Source organism: Tauraco erythrolophus, chromosome 15 (assembly GCF_009769465.1).
Source record: "Tauraco erythrolophus isolate bTauEry1 chromosome 15, bTauEry1.pri, whole genome shotgun sequence".
In the NCBI taxonomy this organism is placed as follows: domain Eukaryota; kingdom Metazoa; phylum Chordata; class Aves; order Musophagiformes; family Musophagidae; genus Tauraco; species Tauraco erythrolophus.
Genome location: NC_141479.1, coordinates 11,452,579 through 11,467,769, shown reverse-complemented (window position 1 = coordinate 11,467,769; position 15,191 = coordinate 11,452,579). Strand labels below are relative to the sequence as shown.

The 15,191-nt window shown below is 44.7% G+C and overlaps 1 protein-coding gene across 5 annotated transcripts in view; it reads right to left on the bottom strand.

The window, feature by feature from the left end:
* Nucleotides 1-13,427, bottom strand: part of LRP3 (LDL receptor related protein 3) — a 28,106-nt gene extending 14,679 nt beyond the window's left edge. The window contains exons 1-4 of one of the 5 annotated variants that reach the window (XM_086621190.1): nucleotides 13,000-13,041; nucleotides 8,126-8,173; nucleotides 2,710-2,841; nucleotides 2,270-2,408 (exon numbers count right to left, since the gene is read on the bottom strand). In XM_086621190.1, the coding sequence (XP_086477316.1) occupies nucleotides 2,270-2,408; nucleotides 2,710-2,758 (188 nt within the window). In that variant the 5' untranslated portion in view covers nucleotides 2,759-2,841; nucleotides 8,126-8,173; nucleotides 13,000-13,041. Of the gene's footprint in view, nucleotides 1-2,269; nucleotides 2,409-2,709; nucleotides 2,842-8,125; nucleotides 8,174-11,675; nucleotides 11,786-12,409; nucleotides 12,769-12,999; nucleotides 13,042-13,339 lie in introns of those variants that run through there. The other 4 variants (XM_086621187.1, XM_086621186.1, XM_086621189.1 and 1 more) reach the window with 4 other exon arrangements.
* Nucleotides 13,428-15,191: the final 1,764 nt, after the last annotated feature.

Sequence of the window (15,191 nt, the reverse complement as noted above, 5' to 3'; positions counted from 1 at the left end):
CACAGTCCTGAAAAAGTAGCTACACGCTTGTTCCCAGGTCCCAACGGCACCACGCATCGCACACACAAACTTGGAAGAAAGTATTGAAACATGCATAATTAACAGAGAGGTATAAGCACAAAGAACATCTATTTCCTGTTCTTGTGAAGTCTCCCCCAAGGATTTCTAAAAAGTAAACTATAAAGCAAAACAATAGGCAAGGAAATGTGAGGATATGAAGAAAATCAATACAGACACATGAAAGGCAGATATTAAGACAAGGCTTCTAAAGGACATGCCCACAGGAGCCAGCATCTTACATCCACATGTAGATCTGGGCACTGTTCTATTGAAAGCTGCTGAATAACACGTTTATAAAAAACGATCATCAACTGCAAGCATTTTAGAAATCACAACTACTTTCCATCACAATTTCATCCCTGAACGACTCCTGCTGTATCTCAAACATGATGCTTATGTAACATTGGTGTCTTATTGTCAACGAGAATTCAAGATCAAAGGAAACGCATTCAGCGTAACATAACACATAGGAGGTGTGGTTTTTTTAAACCTTTTAAAATCCAGATGTTATCACAAGAACTATGTTTGGTTTTCCTAGGAAAATTTTAAAAAGCTCCTTTATACCCTTATCAGCACACTGTTAGGACAAGAAGCATACCCGAGTATTAAGAGGAAAAAATGTTTGTATTTGAACCCTCTTTCCCAGACTGCTCTATCACACGAGCCAAGGCAAGTCAGCTGCTGCTTCTACGTCCTTGGCATTACAAGGGCTACAACCTTCCACAGAAATCCTCCGATGCTGTTAACGTTTTGCATTTCATACACCGGAGTGAGTCATTCCAAGTACATCTATAGTCAGAAATGTAACACCACGACACTACTCCCTCGGATGCAAACACATAGCTCCCATTGTTTGCATGAGCATAGGAGGGCAGGATACGGCTGTGTATCCAGTGACAAAAAACAAACCCATTAAGGAGAAATCTTTGAAACCATATTGTTAGGCACATATCTAAACCGTATACAGACATTATCACCAGTTTCCTCATCTTACTTTCCTTTATTTCTTTAGCCTGTTACGTTTGTATTTGCAGAAGAAAACCCTAACTAGGAGCTGTGAGACGTCTTCATAGCATAAATTGCAGTACTATTCTCCAGAGCCAAGTCCTGTGTCTCATTTGTATGCTTCCTCAGAGTTTCCAACAATCTCTGCTTTGAAACAAACTCCTCAAGTCCGGTACAATTTAATGGGGTTTAAAAGCATGTTTCTATTTATGGATCTCAAATGCTGGCAGGTATCTACTTCCTTACTTTTGATGAGTAGTTCCTATTTTGAACTATGGATGGTGAAGCCCTCCTATTATTCCATCTGTGGCAGATTTGTTTTTAATTGCTGAGCATCTGCAGTTGAAGAGGTTTGCAGTCCTTTTAAGCAGCTGAGCAAAGAATGAGCAGATGGTGTCAAATACAACAGTACTAAAAACCAAACAAAAAACCCTTTCCTAGGTTTGTTTTTTTCTTTTTTTTTTTAAATAAGAAATTCTTGGTTTAAGAAGAATATTATGATTAGCTCAGAGAAATTAAGCACATTCGCAGTATGCTGATATCTATAGGCTAAACATTCTGAAAAACCATTTGTAATATATTTTAGTCTTTTCTGAATAATATTTTTATAGAATGAGTGGAAATTGTGCCACAAATGCTAATTATGATTTAATTCTGTTGGAAGTAAATATTAAGCAGAAAAGCATGTGTCTTTTGGTTAACAAGTAACAATAAGCAATGATTATCTTCAACTGTCAATTAAACAGCACCATTTCAAAACATTACAGAAAAAGCCATTTTTGCTCTAAGAATTTTACATATCCCACTGAGGTTGTTCCAGGTTTTTAGCCTTCGCCTATTCCTATTTATAAGCAATGAAGAGAAGGGGGACAATTTAATGTGAGTAAACATATCACTGTTTCCCACCTCTTCATCTATCAGAGGTGGATGAAATCTCCCACAGGTATTGTGAAGAGAAATATATTAAAAGACTACAAGCGATTTGCAAATATAACAATGGATGTCAGAAGTAGCCTACAGAAACAAGACACAGTGGAACATTTCTAAAATGGGAGAGGTGCCCGACCTGCAATCATCTCCAGTGTAATCAACTTCAGCTTCCTTCGATCATTCAGTAGCTCTGACTGGTATATCAAATAAGAACCCGCATTTTGTTTCATTTCAGCAAAGCAATCCTTTATCTCCACAGAGTATGAAACCATACCTAATTGTTATCATGTCTCCACGATCTCCTTGAATATACCAGCTACAGTTTACAGCTGGAGGATAGTTCAATGGCCAAGAAGGACTATAGATGACTCCCCGTCTCTCTGTGTGCTGTTCCAGTTCTCCACTGCAAGGACCTGTTAATAAGGGGGAAAAATATCATTGTTAATGCTTTGCCTAATCAACAATTCACATTAGCTACAAGAGCTTTCATCAATTTCTTGGGATTGCAGACAAATGAGAGTCAACAGTTTCATCCTCTTGCTGCTTTCTTCCCTGCCCTGGTTTTTAATTAAGACACCCACTCTAACTGTAGGTAAGCATAACCTGCATTTCAATGCAGGATCAATCAATAACCTTGTATGAATCTACCAAAGGCTACAATCAATATTACTGTATGGATCTGCCAAGAGAGTGCAATACAGAAATCCTTCTTACCAGCTTCCCAAAGCCTGGGTACATCACCCAGCAACTGAAGATGATCCATATTCAGTGTAAAGTATCTAGAAGCTCATTTTGTTGTAACATGTTCCTGGACATGTTGTTTATTCTCCTAACCACACAACAGACCTGAAGATTTTGTAATGGTTAAAAAAAAATCCTCAACAAAAAATAAAAAAGTAAACTGAACACCAATGTCAAATGTTTTCACTAAGTACTCTGAATTCCTTCTGAATTCCCATAGATAGGAGAAATTTTCCAGACAGGGAAAGGAGCAAACAGGGCTAAATAAAGCTCATTATTTTCAAAGCACTTTCAGATCTTCCTATGGAAAAGAGCAGGCCAATTAAGGCTACATCAAATACTTATAATTCATAATTAAGCAATTCAAAAATGAAAGTGAAATGTTCCAAGGACAAGTGGGAAAACTGTTCTGATGGGAAAACGTACCCTCAGCAGACAAGAGGGGAAACTCTGGGTAATGCAATAGCTATTCTGAACATTCTCCGAAAATATTTTTAAACTATTTTTAAAACAAATTACTATCTAGAGCATGACTTGTAGATTGCAGCTGAATATACCAATTTTTGACAGAAGATTACTTTCTTGTAGCTTAAAAAGGTGGCAAAAAAAAAAAAAGGTCACCTATACCTGAAGTTTCCTCATACACATACACATTCAAATATACTGTGTTACAAATCACAGATTTATAGTATCGCTTAAAATTCAGCCACGCAAATGCAACATTTTCAGTTCAGAGTCAGGATCCGATTTAGCTGCACCGGAGCGACGGGGTGAAGAGTGCCGGCAAAGCCGCCTGGCTGCCTGCGGCGCTCCTGGCTGCGGCTGGGGCCACGCCGCAGTATCCCTCCACCAGCAAATCTGTGCCTGGCACTATTCCGTTTGTTCACAGTAAGCACTTTTGAAGTGAGAGCCACAGGAACATAAAAAGCATGAGGTGAGTAACTTACCTGAGGCAAAACATATAAAAAGCCACTATTTTTACTCTCCAAGCAGGGCATTCCACTGAAACATATGCCATGTAATTCCTACTAGTTTCAAAGGCCACAAAAGCATACAGAATACAAACATACATGAAAACATCTCTTTTCAACACAAATATTTTGCAGTAAAGCAGTTACCAAAAACAATAACATTTTTGTTAGCACATTTCTAAAACCAGAAAGGCTCCATGCTAGATGCTGGCAAAATACTGAGATGCAGATGCAATTACAGAATTATAAAAGCAAATGTAAGATCCACAGGACTTCTCAACTCTAGTTCTCAGTCTGTTTAGGTCTCTAAATGTGCTCCTCTACACACTTGTCACTGCATCAACGTATCATAGCAGCATAAGAGGACCGAGAGCTAGCAACCACATAAAAGGAGCTGGAAAGACTGCATTTCGTAACTGCCAGATTACTAAAACTTCTCAATGGGAAGGAAACAGAATGCACAAAGCAGAAAGAGCAAACACACCAGCCAGCACTATCCAGAGGCTTCCAACAACACCTCTGCAAATACTTCTGTTCCCCTTGTACCAAATACTGTTCTGGATTGATATCCCCTATTCCTACTATACGCATTAGGACAGAGAACAGAATCATAATTACACGAAGCTTATTTTAGTTTCCATTCTGAGGAAGCGCCATTGACACCCGGGTGACTCCGCATGAGCACCTCCACTCGTGCATTCATCAGTGAAGTTAAGCAGAGCTTTTATCCTCCCAAATACTTGTTTCTCACTTTCAGGAAGTATTTACAAAGATCCTAAGCAATAGTTATTTAAAGTATACCAGCTTTTTTGAAGTAACATCACTAGTATTTTTTCTTTTGCAATAACGTATAGTCTCCTAATTTGTAAGCAGTGGATCTGACATGACATGACAGTTCAGGTTCTTGGTGGGAAACGCTTTTTCTTATTAACACTGCACATCTGCTACGAACGTGGGACATGAAAAGAAGAACAGACAAAAGAAAAAGATTTTCTGTTTGAACAGAAGAACTGTAGCTGTAAAAACCTATGGACATAAGCAAGGTTAAGGGCTGCACTGACACTATATGCCACTTTGGACAGTTCATCTGGCAATGGTCATTGTTGCTCAATACTTTCCCATGGCTTTACCCCTCTGACACAACAAGGATTTCAGACTTGCCCTACTCAAAATTGAAAGGTCAACTGCTTTGCTGTTACAAAGGCTTCTGATTTGAATGGACCACTAATTTGAATTCATATTGCCAAAACATAATTATGCTATTTTAAGGATATGTCTACTGTCCCCTAAACCTGCTGGAACAAACTGGGGACACACCCCCATCCACTCTCCCCAAACTACTATTGTGTTTACCCAAAACTCAATTAATTGCCTTATGCTTCTGATGCCTTTCAGTTCCCATCATTGCTCATTACTGTCATATTTGCAATATACCAATAGATCTCCTTCCTAAACAGTCATCTGCCTCTACTCCTTGTGCACTGACTGCTGCGTGGCAGACAAGTTGCAGTATCCGAATGCTGCTTTCAGTAGCCGTTCTCTCACCTACACAAATTTTGAAAGAAAAATCTGTACTAAACAGAGCCTTCAGTGCTGGCAACAAAACAGAAAAACCACACAAGGGTAAAATTTTGTATTGTTGGGGTTTCAGTGTCAATAAAGGGGCCCCACTTCCCTCTTCAGCTCCTGGCCATGAAGCTCACAGAATCACATACATGCCTAAGCATTGTGTTATTAACTTGCGCTTCGGCATGACAGTGTGATTCCTTAAGGAATATAAACAAAAGCCCTTTTCAAATTGCCAAAACATCTAAAGGAAAGGGAAGTCTCTAAATAGGAAGGTAGAGTCCTGGATTCTGAAGGTCTTTTCAGCAACAACACACGAGAAGAGCGGTGACGTTTTTTCAGCAACTATTCTGTAACTCTTTTTCTGCAGCCTTTCTGCCCAAACCCAGAAGAAAAGTGAAAATCCAATTTACTTAAAGCCCCAAATGGCTTACATTTTCCACATTTAGGATTACTGAAGAAACGTAAGAGAATACCAATCCCTGGATTGGCAAACCAACCCACCAAAAATCTTACTGAGATGGTGCTTTTAAAAAAAGATAAATTCTTAAGACAGACAATAATGAATCTTTCATAGATTAAAAAAAAAAAAACTTTAAACAAATGCCAGAAGAGGTTTGAGTTCAGAGAGTTTCTGTCAAGCAGACATGAATCTTAATGAGGCTCTTTCTGTAATAATCAAATGGATTTCTTCTACTGTAAACAGCAGTAGATTCCCCCCGCCAGTTAAATGCACCACAAATACTTGCAAGAAAGTTTCCAAAGCTTTACATGAATAATACTACTCCTATTTTTGCAAAATTGACTATAATACAACAGACGTTGAGCTCCACCAGAGGACAGTGCTGGGGGCACTAAGTTGTGCAGGAATAAATTTTCAGACGATTCCAGCAGAAAATAAATCCTGCAGTTGCACACTCTTCTGCAACGCCATGGGGTCTGCCCTCGTCCCAAGGGACACACCCCAACCATCTGCTCTGGGATAAAGGATGGTTTGCACCTGCCACAAGGAACCTGCTCTCAAAATCAAACACGCTTCCTCAGTAGCTATCTCAGGGTCAGCAAGAAACTCTCCTCAAGTTCTCCAAACACTCCCGGTCAAGGAGAGGTGGCACACATTGCTTAATGCAGATCCTTTACACGTGTGGAGAGAAAAGGACTTAAGGCTCCCCTTCATTTTAGCCAGTTTCCAGCAGGCTGCTTCTGGCCTCGATATCATAACCAGCGAAGGCGCAGCCCAAGTGTTCAAGTCACCGATCTGACAAAATCTGAGCTTGTGCCCCGCTGGATCAACAGGCTGAACTGGCTCACTGTGAGCCCAGGGAAAGGGAGCTCGGGGGGAGGACTGCTTCCTGCCCACAGCCACAGCTTTCTGGCTTAAAGTTGTCGTAAAAATAAAGCTGGGACGGTGGGTCAACTTGCATTCTCCAGAACTCATTATCTCTGCTATTACTAGCTTTCTGAAAAGAAACCACACTGTTCCTTATCGTAAAGATCAATGCCAGCTTCTTTGTCAGGACGTGTTTAGAACAGCAAGCGTTCCTCCCAGTTTTTATCAGGGCTCCTAAGGAACATCTCCTGCGAGATGATTACTGGCAGGGTCATCTGCCTTGTGACTGCACTGTCCTAACCTGTTACCCTCCAACACACAGGTAAGAGAAGCTACACATGGATCACATTATTGCAATGACCTATTATGATCATTTTTCTCCTCCGCTCCAGTGACGCTGTCAGGAGACAACGTAACTCAAAACTGCATCCAGACAAGAAAACATGCAGGCTACAATACTCCGAGGTTTTCAGCATACTTGAAAGAATAAAAGCCAAACGTTACAACTTTCTGTTTCTAGCAAAAGAACAGCATTAGAAAGCAGGAGAGCCAACTGGATGAAGCATTACATATTTCAGGCTGAGGCAGTAGCACCAGTCTAGGCCAGCCACTGTACAATTACACAAGTTACACTTTGTAAACTCATATCATACAGCCAATGAATGGCAAACTCCATCAAAGGCCAAAGAACCATTCAGGCAGAACAGACGAGGACATAGATGACATTCTGGATTTTTTTTTCCAATGAAAGAATGGAAACACTGTGTTGCAAACAACATGTCCTATATGGTTCATCCACACTTCCCCTAAATTAAATTTAAGGAAGTTACCTAATCTTAAAATTGCTACACTTTCCTGATTTAAACCTTCTCTCAAACCCCCATGTTGACTTGAATGCTCAAGCTCCCACATTAATCAACCCACTGCCTTAGAATTATTTTCATGTTTTACCATTTCCTTTCCTCCTGCTTCCCTTATTTGTTTTTTCTGTTTTAATTCAAGTTGAAACCTCTTTGGGCATGAAGTATGCCTACCAACGTGACTGCAGACTGACAGCACGAGAGGGCCCTTATCGCTAAGAGGACCCTGACTGCAATGTCCCTGTAATGTCAGTAAGTCACAGTACTGCTATCGAGAATGAAATTACACTAAGTGCTGCGATTCTGGTTGAATTTCCACTTTGACATTCATGAGACATTTTTTAAATTTTTGGTTTTGCTCCCCTGGGAATGGGCCACTGTCCTGGCTTGACATTCCCAGGCACATTTCCTAAACATAGAGTTTTGCCTTGAACATATCAGCACGTACTATGACCTCAAGCTTACCATTTTTTCCTAGCACAGTGACACTGATGGAGTCTATAACCCCAGGAAGACTTACAAGTCCTAAGCTTCCTAAAACATCATTGTTACTCTCTCTTAAACAAAGGTCATACTGTCTTGTTAAAATATCTCTTTGAGTAGGGAAGAAACAGTAACAACTCAAAAGAACAGTAAATACAAATAAGAAAAGTACATCTTACCTAATGAGGTAACAGCACTTTCTATTTTCCCAGACAGGAAGAGACTCACTGCGTAAAGACAGAAAAATAATGTTGATAAAGGTTCCAGTGGCACAGGGTGGCAGTCAGTAGTTAACCATTTCTAGGTGTTTGCTGGGGTGTTAATATAAATACATTGCAGTGTTCCAGCAAGAACTTTGCTTATCTACACAGGCAAGCCATGTAATCAACTGTTATCCTTCACTGTAGCTATAAAAAAAAAGTCAACACACAATGTTAGTTTAGCATCTGTCAAATATGCTACCAAAAGAAAAAGCTGTCAACCTATTCTAAGTTGTCTTCTGCAGGAGTTTTTTTAACTGAGGAAGACAGAAGAACAATTACACTAAAACATTCATCATCAGAGCTGGCCACTTCACCCGCTTAAATGCTGGAAAGTAACTAATGAGATTATTACTTTAAACACATCTCCTCTGAACAAAGCAAAGTTTGTTACATCTCTCAGGTAAATGTCACCTTGAAAATAAACTGCTAAAGCTAACATCATTATCTTGGCTAATCAAAGGCAATGAAGTTTTCAAAAAGGTCCACCAGTAACACCAAAACAGGACGAGGCGGTGCTCGCAACACATCTGACTTACAAATTAGTCCCCAAATACTCTTTGCTTTCTCAGAAATCTCCTCCCACAGTATATACCATCAGAGTGTGATCTGGTAAGAGTAATTATTGCCAAAAAGAATTTCTCCTGAGTCAGTGTTACTCCAGAAGTCAGTATTAACATGTAGTTCTGTATTAGTTTCCCCATACATTCTTTAAGGCACTTCTCTTACAATTATATCGTATTTCACTAACTGCTCTCATTGTAGCAGTACTCTATAATCTACAAAGATAGCCTACTAATAAAATTATAGATGTTTAAAAGAATTAGAAAGGTTTAAAAGGTTACAAAAACTTAATTTACAACATCCCAGCCCAAGCACTCACTTTGGCTCTATTTTACATGTGCTAAGTCCTAAATCTTTTTATAGTCGATCTGTTGGCAAGTGTTTAGTAAAAAACACCATTAAAAAATGAACAATAGGAGAAAAGAGGAAGAGAAACTGTCCCTGTTCCCAAAAGTCACTCGGGAAGCTGATGACAATTAACATTATTTATGTCTCAGAGTAGCACGTATGAGCACAGGCCCCCATTGTCTTAGACACCGTCCAAACACATCACAAAACAATGACCCTTGCCCTGACCACCTTCTGGTATAATTTAAACCAGTACAAGAGGGAAAAAGTATCTAGCACTACAGGGGTGGAAACAGAAAAACTGATCCCTTAGCTTGCCCGTTTGAGCCCAGCCACGGTTTTCTGTCAGTGGTGGATCTGAACTATCACCAAACTGCAGCAGCCCAGGTGCCTACAGCAGTCCTTCCCTGACTTACGTCTGGATGTCCACAATTTGGACCTTCTCCTTCCCAAAGCCAGATCTCCACAAGCTAAACGCAGACAGCAACTTCTGCAGGCACACAGATTGCTATGGACCTCTCGGGCTGCGGCCAGGCTCTGCAAACCGGAGAGAACAACCACTCCTGGCACCACCCGTTGCAGAGGACTCCGGAGTACGACCACAGGGCCAAGGGCAGTGACTTTCAGCTCCTTCTAAGTGGTTAAGGATGGAGCTTTTAGTAACGCACGAGGAAAGGAAGGCAACGCGATGGCAGCGTACGTGTGCTGTGGCTTGAGAATAAACAGGCCTGAGCTGCAGGTTTGTGTTAATAAGCATTAACACCATGTTCAAAGGACCTTAACAGCACTGATTTTATTACACAATTAACGTGTGGCAACATTTGTTATACGATAACAACAACATGCCATGCAATTATTTCCTTTGTTTCGCGGTGCTGGCTTTCTCCGACAGGTCAGTAAGCGCACCTAGGAGCAACGCTAGCATCCTGCACCCGGAGACAGCTCGGCTCCGTGAACTCCTGCTCTGTGACAAAACAGCACGTCTGTTTGGGACAAACCTTGGATCGCAGCGATAACGGCGACACATTTTCTCACACCGTATTAAAGCACCGCTATTCCTGTAACCATAGTAATAGAGTCATAAAGACTGAGAAGAAATTAACCAGTGATTAAGTCACAAATTTAATTTCATGAAAATTAAAATATTCTGGTTTGCTGCAAAGACAGTACATGAATACACTCTGCATAACTATTACCACCACAACCAAAAGGAGTGTTTGAAGATGCAATGTATGGAAATATCTGAGTGTGCACTGCCACTCTACGATCTTTCTTCATGTTTCCTACCCGAATCTTCCCGATGGCCATAACAGAAGACGAGCTCCTGAGCAGAGGTTCCCCCACATGCCTGATGAGGAGCCTCTGTGCCCTTTAAATGGAAATAAGTGCCATGAAGACAAGGGGTGTGACAGAGTGGAATTAGCCAACTCAGAGCCGTGTTACTCTCTTCTGAGGACTGTTAAACAGACAGCCCTAGTTTGCTACCAGAAGGGCGAGAGTTACAGGCAGCTTTGCCCGCCAGGCCTGGCAGGTACCTAAGGAAAGCTCTTTTACCTCTGCAAACGCAAAACATCTACTGGCTGCTGTTGCAAGTTCTTTGCTCTGATTTTCAAACTCTTTCACACTAAGAAGTCAGCAGTCGAGAACAGTTCTTTAAAATAAAGTCTAAGTTTCACATCAGGTACTTTCCCCAGCAACTGAATAAGCTTACGGTTTCCAGTACATCTGTTTTCCTCACTCTCGGTCTCACTCAAGACCGTCAAATCAAACCACAAGAGTGCTGTAAACCAGCATTTTCTGAAGCACTCAGATCTCGAAAGTGTCAGAGGGCCAAACGCAGGAACGGCCACTCCCTGCTGGTTTTCTTGTCTCTTGTCAAAACAACATCTTGTCAAAATAAAAATAGGCAAGATACTAGGGGTGTATTAGAAAGTTTTCTAGATGTTCTTTTTCCTAACTGTTGGGCAGAGCTATGGGAAAGCCAGAAAAAACAGAAGCAGTTCAGTTGGCTTGAAATCCATGTAGGAAACTTACTGTGCCATTCATTTGGATTGCTAAATAATTCTCAGGGTGAGGTTTTCAGCTGGGAAAGCAGTTATTTGGATCAAAAGAGAAATTTACATCTTGGCACCTCAGAACCAAATGACAGCTACCAGGCTTTTCCCACAGCCAGAAGGAGAGACACCAGCTTCGCTGTTTTGATTACTTCCTATTTGATAACTTTCTATGTCCTCCAGAATTCCTCAAGAATGAAAAACAAAATGGCCTTGTGAAAGAACAGTTAAAAGAAACTCAGTTCCAGTCTTCGGAGCTGCAGTTTACAGACGAGGTCACATACAGCAATGGTCAGTGGCAGTGGATCGATACAGACACGAAACACCACATACAGCCTACGGAAAAGCACAAAGTAAAAGAGAAGAATGGCAAGAAGCAAGAACCAAAAATAAGGACGAAACGAAAGGACAGACAAGCAGGAAGTAAAATACAAAAACAGCTAAAGCAGCAGCATTATATTCTTATAGGTTCACTGAAGCAGAATATCTTACAAGCTTCCCACCTCTCATGTTTCTCAACTTCCACTACTGTCAGTTGTGCAAGGAATAGGAATAATACATTCCAGCTGAAAAGAAGAGCCAGACGGTGAAATTCTAGAAGTCATAGAAAGCAGAAATCTAATAAACTAAAACTACAGCTAAATACAAGAAGTGTTCTCACGTAAACTTTGGAGCTTACATAATCTTTTATTATCTTATTGGTCATTTTAATAATTATCGTGCTATTTCTTTTAAATAACAAAAACTTTAATGAAAGTCTGACTGGTCACAAAAAACCCACAAGAAATTCAGAGACATGGCGGAAACTTGTGTATCTTTCTCTAACTTTAAATAAACAACGCAGCAGACATTATCATCATGCTGTGCACATCTCTGACATCCCTTTAACTCTCTGCAAAAAAAAACCCTTGTACTAGCTAGAACGGATGCTCAAGCTGTTTTGTAGTTTAGATAGCTTTTTACATTGCACTTCCGTTAATTAAAATAGATACATTTGAAGTAATGAGAGCAGCTTTTAAACTTCAACTTCCTACATTTTTCTAGGCAAGCACTGATGCTAAAAAAAACATTTTTACAAAAATAGAATGAGCGTCTGGCCACAGATACCCATTTCTGATAATTTATGTAACAAATAGTAACTGCCATTGGGGATTATTAAAAATGAGCTCTAATCCACTTTATCAGCAAATAGCTGTGGTTTTAGCACATTCTAGTTCGAGGAGCTGTAACAGTTTACCAAATAACTGCCAGGAGAGTTCAGAGCGGCCCCAGCACCACCAAGCTGCACGCGGTGCTTCTGACAGCGCTGCTCCACCAGAATCCTTCGGCAGCATGCAGGAACGGAGCAGTCAGCTTTAATAACTCCCAATTTCTACGTGCCCCTGTTAAATACACGGGGCCCTTCGCTCGCTCGTTCTGGGCACAGGCGTCAACGCTTCTCCCTAACAAAAAAAAACATCTTCCCTGACAGAAAGGGCTGACAGACTGGAAACCAGTAATACGCTTCATCACGTTGCCATAACTTAACACCTGCTGCGAAGCACAGCGGAGAGCAATTGCTTCAAGCAGAAGGGAGGGAGGAGAGCAGAATATGGCAGAGAAACAAGGGGAAAAAAAACGTTTATCCACCCTGCCACTCAGAGAAGTGACAGGCAGGCGAGAAACGCGACCGAGCGCCGGGCAGCCGAGGCGGCACCGCGGGCAGTTTCGTAACCGCCCCGGGAGCCGCTGCCCGCATCCCACCTCCCAACAGCTATAAGTTTGGAGAAGGCACCCATTCTCTCTAAACTTTTTTTTTTTTTTAACCTAAAGGCTCTGCGAGGTTACCGTAGCGGTTTCAAAGCCAGGGGCAAAAGGCTGGTTTCCGCAGGGACCGGGCAGAACACCGCTCGGCCTCCCCGTCACCGGGGAGTGGCCTGGCACGGCGACCCGGTCGGCCGCCCTAAGGGACCCGCGGCCCCGTTAGAAACACGGGGGGGCGGAGGGGGAACCGCAGACCCGGTTCAGTGTGTCGTCGCCCCGTCCCGCTCCCCCTCGTCCCGGCAACCTCCCGCAGCGGACGAGCGGGCCCGGCAAGCCCCCGCAGGTGCCCGTGCCCCCCTCCCACCCCCCCCCGCCGTGCCCGGACATGCCCCGCCGCACGGGGAGCGGCCGGGCCGGCACTCACCCAGGCAGATGGCGGTGAGCGGCACCAGCGCGCCCTGCCGGAACTCCGCGGCCGCTGCCTTCTCCATGGCGGGTCGCCGCCGCCTGCCCTTCAGCGCGGGGGGAACCTCGGCAGCTCCGCGCCCGCCTCGCCTCTACGCCGAGCCGCGGGAGCCGGCGGCGCGGCCGGCCCGCGGTGCCCCCGCAGGCCAGGGGGCCGGGAGCGGCGCGGGCGCCTGCCGCCGCCGCCGCAGCAGCTCCATGACCGGCCCGCGCTCCCCGCTCCGGGGCAGGTGGAAGAGGACAGACCGCAGCGCCGCCGCCGCCGCTCCGCCGCCGTCGCCCCACGTGACAGGCCCGCCGTGCAGCTGCGGCGGCCGGGCCGGAGGGCGCGGGGAGCGCCGCCCCGCTCCGCGCCGCGCACACCTGGGGGCCCCGCCGCGAGCCGACGGGCGGCGCAGGCGGAGCGCGGCCCGGGGCGGAAGGGAAGGCGAGGGCCGAGCCCGCCCGCGCAGCGCCGGGCCGCCCGGTTTCCTGCCAAGCACGGGGCGCCCCGCTCCCGCCCGGCCCCGGCTCCCTCCGCCGCCGGGCCCGCGGCCATGGCGCGCCCCGGCAGCCGCCTCGGGCAGGGGGCGGCAGCGCAGCGCCCCGCCGGGGCTCGCCACTGCACCGGGCGGGCTGCGAGGAGCCCGCGGCCCCATGGCGGGAGGCCGCGCCCAGCGCCGCCGCGGCCCGCCGGCCCCCCCTGCCGGGGGAAGCGGCCCCGCAGCGCGGGGGCGGGAGGAGCTGCGCCCCCGGCCGCTACCGCCGGGCCGGGGGAACCCCCGGGGCCCCGGCGAGCCGGTGCGCCCTGTCCCGACAGAGTTCCCTCCGAAGCTGTGCGGCGGGCCCGTGGGCGGCAGCGGGGGCGCGGGGAGCCGGCTCCTCCGCGGGTCGCGAAAGTGAACCTCGCGTCGAAGGTTTTAACTCGGGTGTCATCGGTAACACGCACAGGGAGAAGAGCCTCCCCAGAAACTCGGCTGTCCCCGCTCCCTTCAAAGCAGCTGCGGGTCACTTCTCCCAAGGGATGGGTCCCAGATCCTTCCGGGCCCTGCAGAGTGTGAAACTGAAGTGACCTGGTCACACCGAGAGGGTTATGTATCCACAGCAAGTCAACACAATTTCTACCAATGTAAGTGACATGCAACCATCCTGTTCCACTGAAAAGGGACAAAGTCCCACAGGTTTACAACAAGCACCGAGAGGACAAAGTTAACCAGAGACTCCATGAGCAGAATAACAAAACAGCGAAAGAGACCCTTGTTCAGGCGACAAACTGCTGAAATGAACCAGCTCTACCTCATGTATTTCCTGAACTTTTCAGTGTTTTCCCGTTTGCAGGTGCTCACGTCCTCCCCCAGAAAACCAGTACCAGCTCTTCTGTTGGTGGCACAGCTTCTCTCTTCCAAGGAGCAAAGCCCCAACGGCGCTGCTGCACTGCTCTGACATGAGAGCTGCAGCCCGCCAAGCAGTTTGATTCAGCTACAGCAGCTACGGATACCAACAACAATAGAAAACTCCGTGACAGCACCTTTTCTTAAACTACGCAAATGAGGGCTGTGCTGCAAGGCACAGTCTAATCCTCCAGGACAAAGATGAGGTCTTGCTGCATTTCATGATAAATACAGAAAAATTTCCCTACATGCTTTAAAAAAACCTGCATCTTTGCATTCTGAGACTGTGTCACAAGAGAGATGCCAGAGGTGCAGTCTGTGGGTATTTACAACAGAAACTCTCTGATCACTAAATTACATATTGATTGGCAAATTCAACATCATGAAACAATCAGTAACATATGTTATTCTACCCAGTTTCCCATGAAAGGGATGCAATTC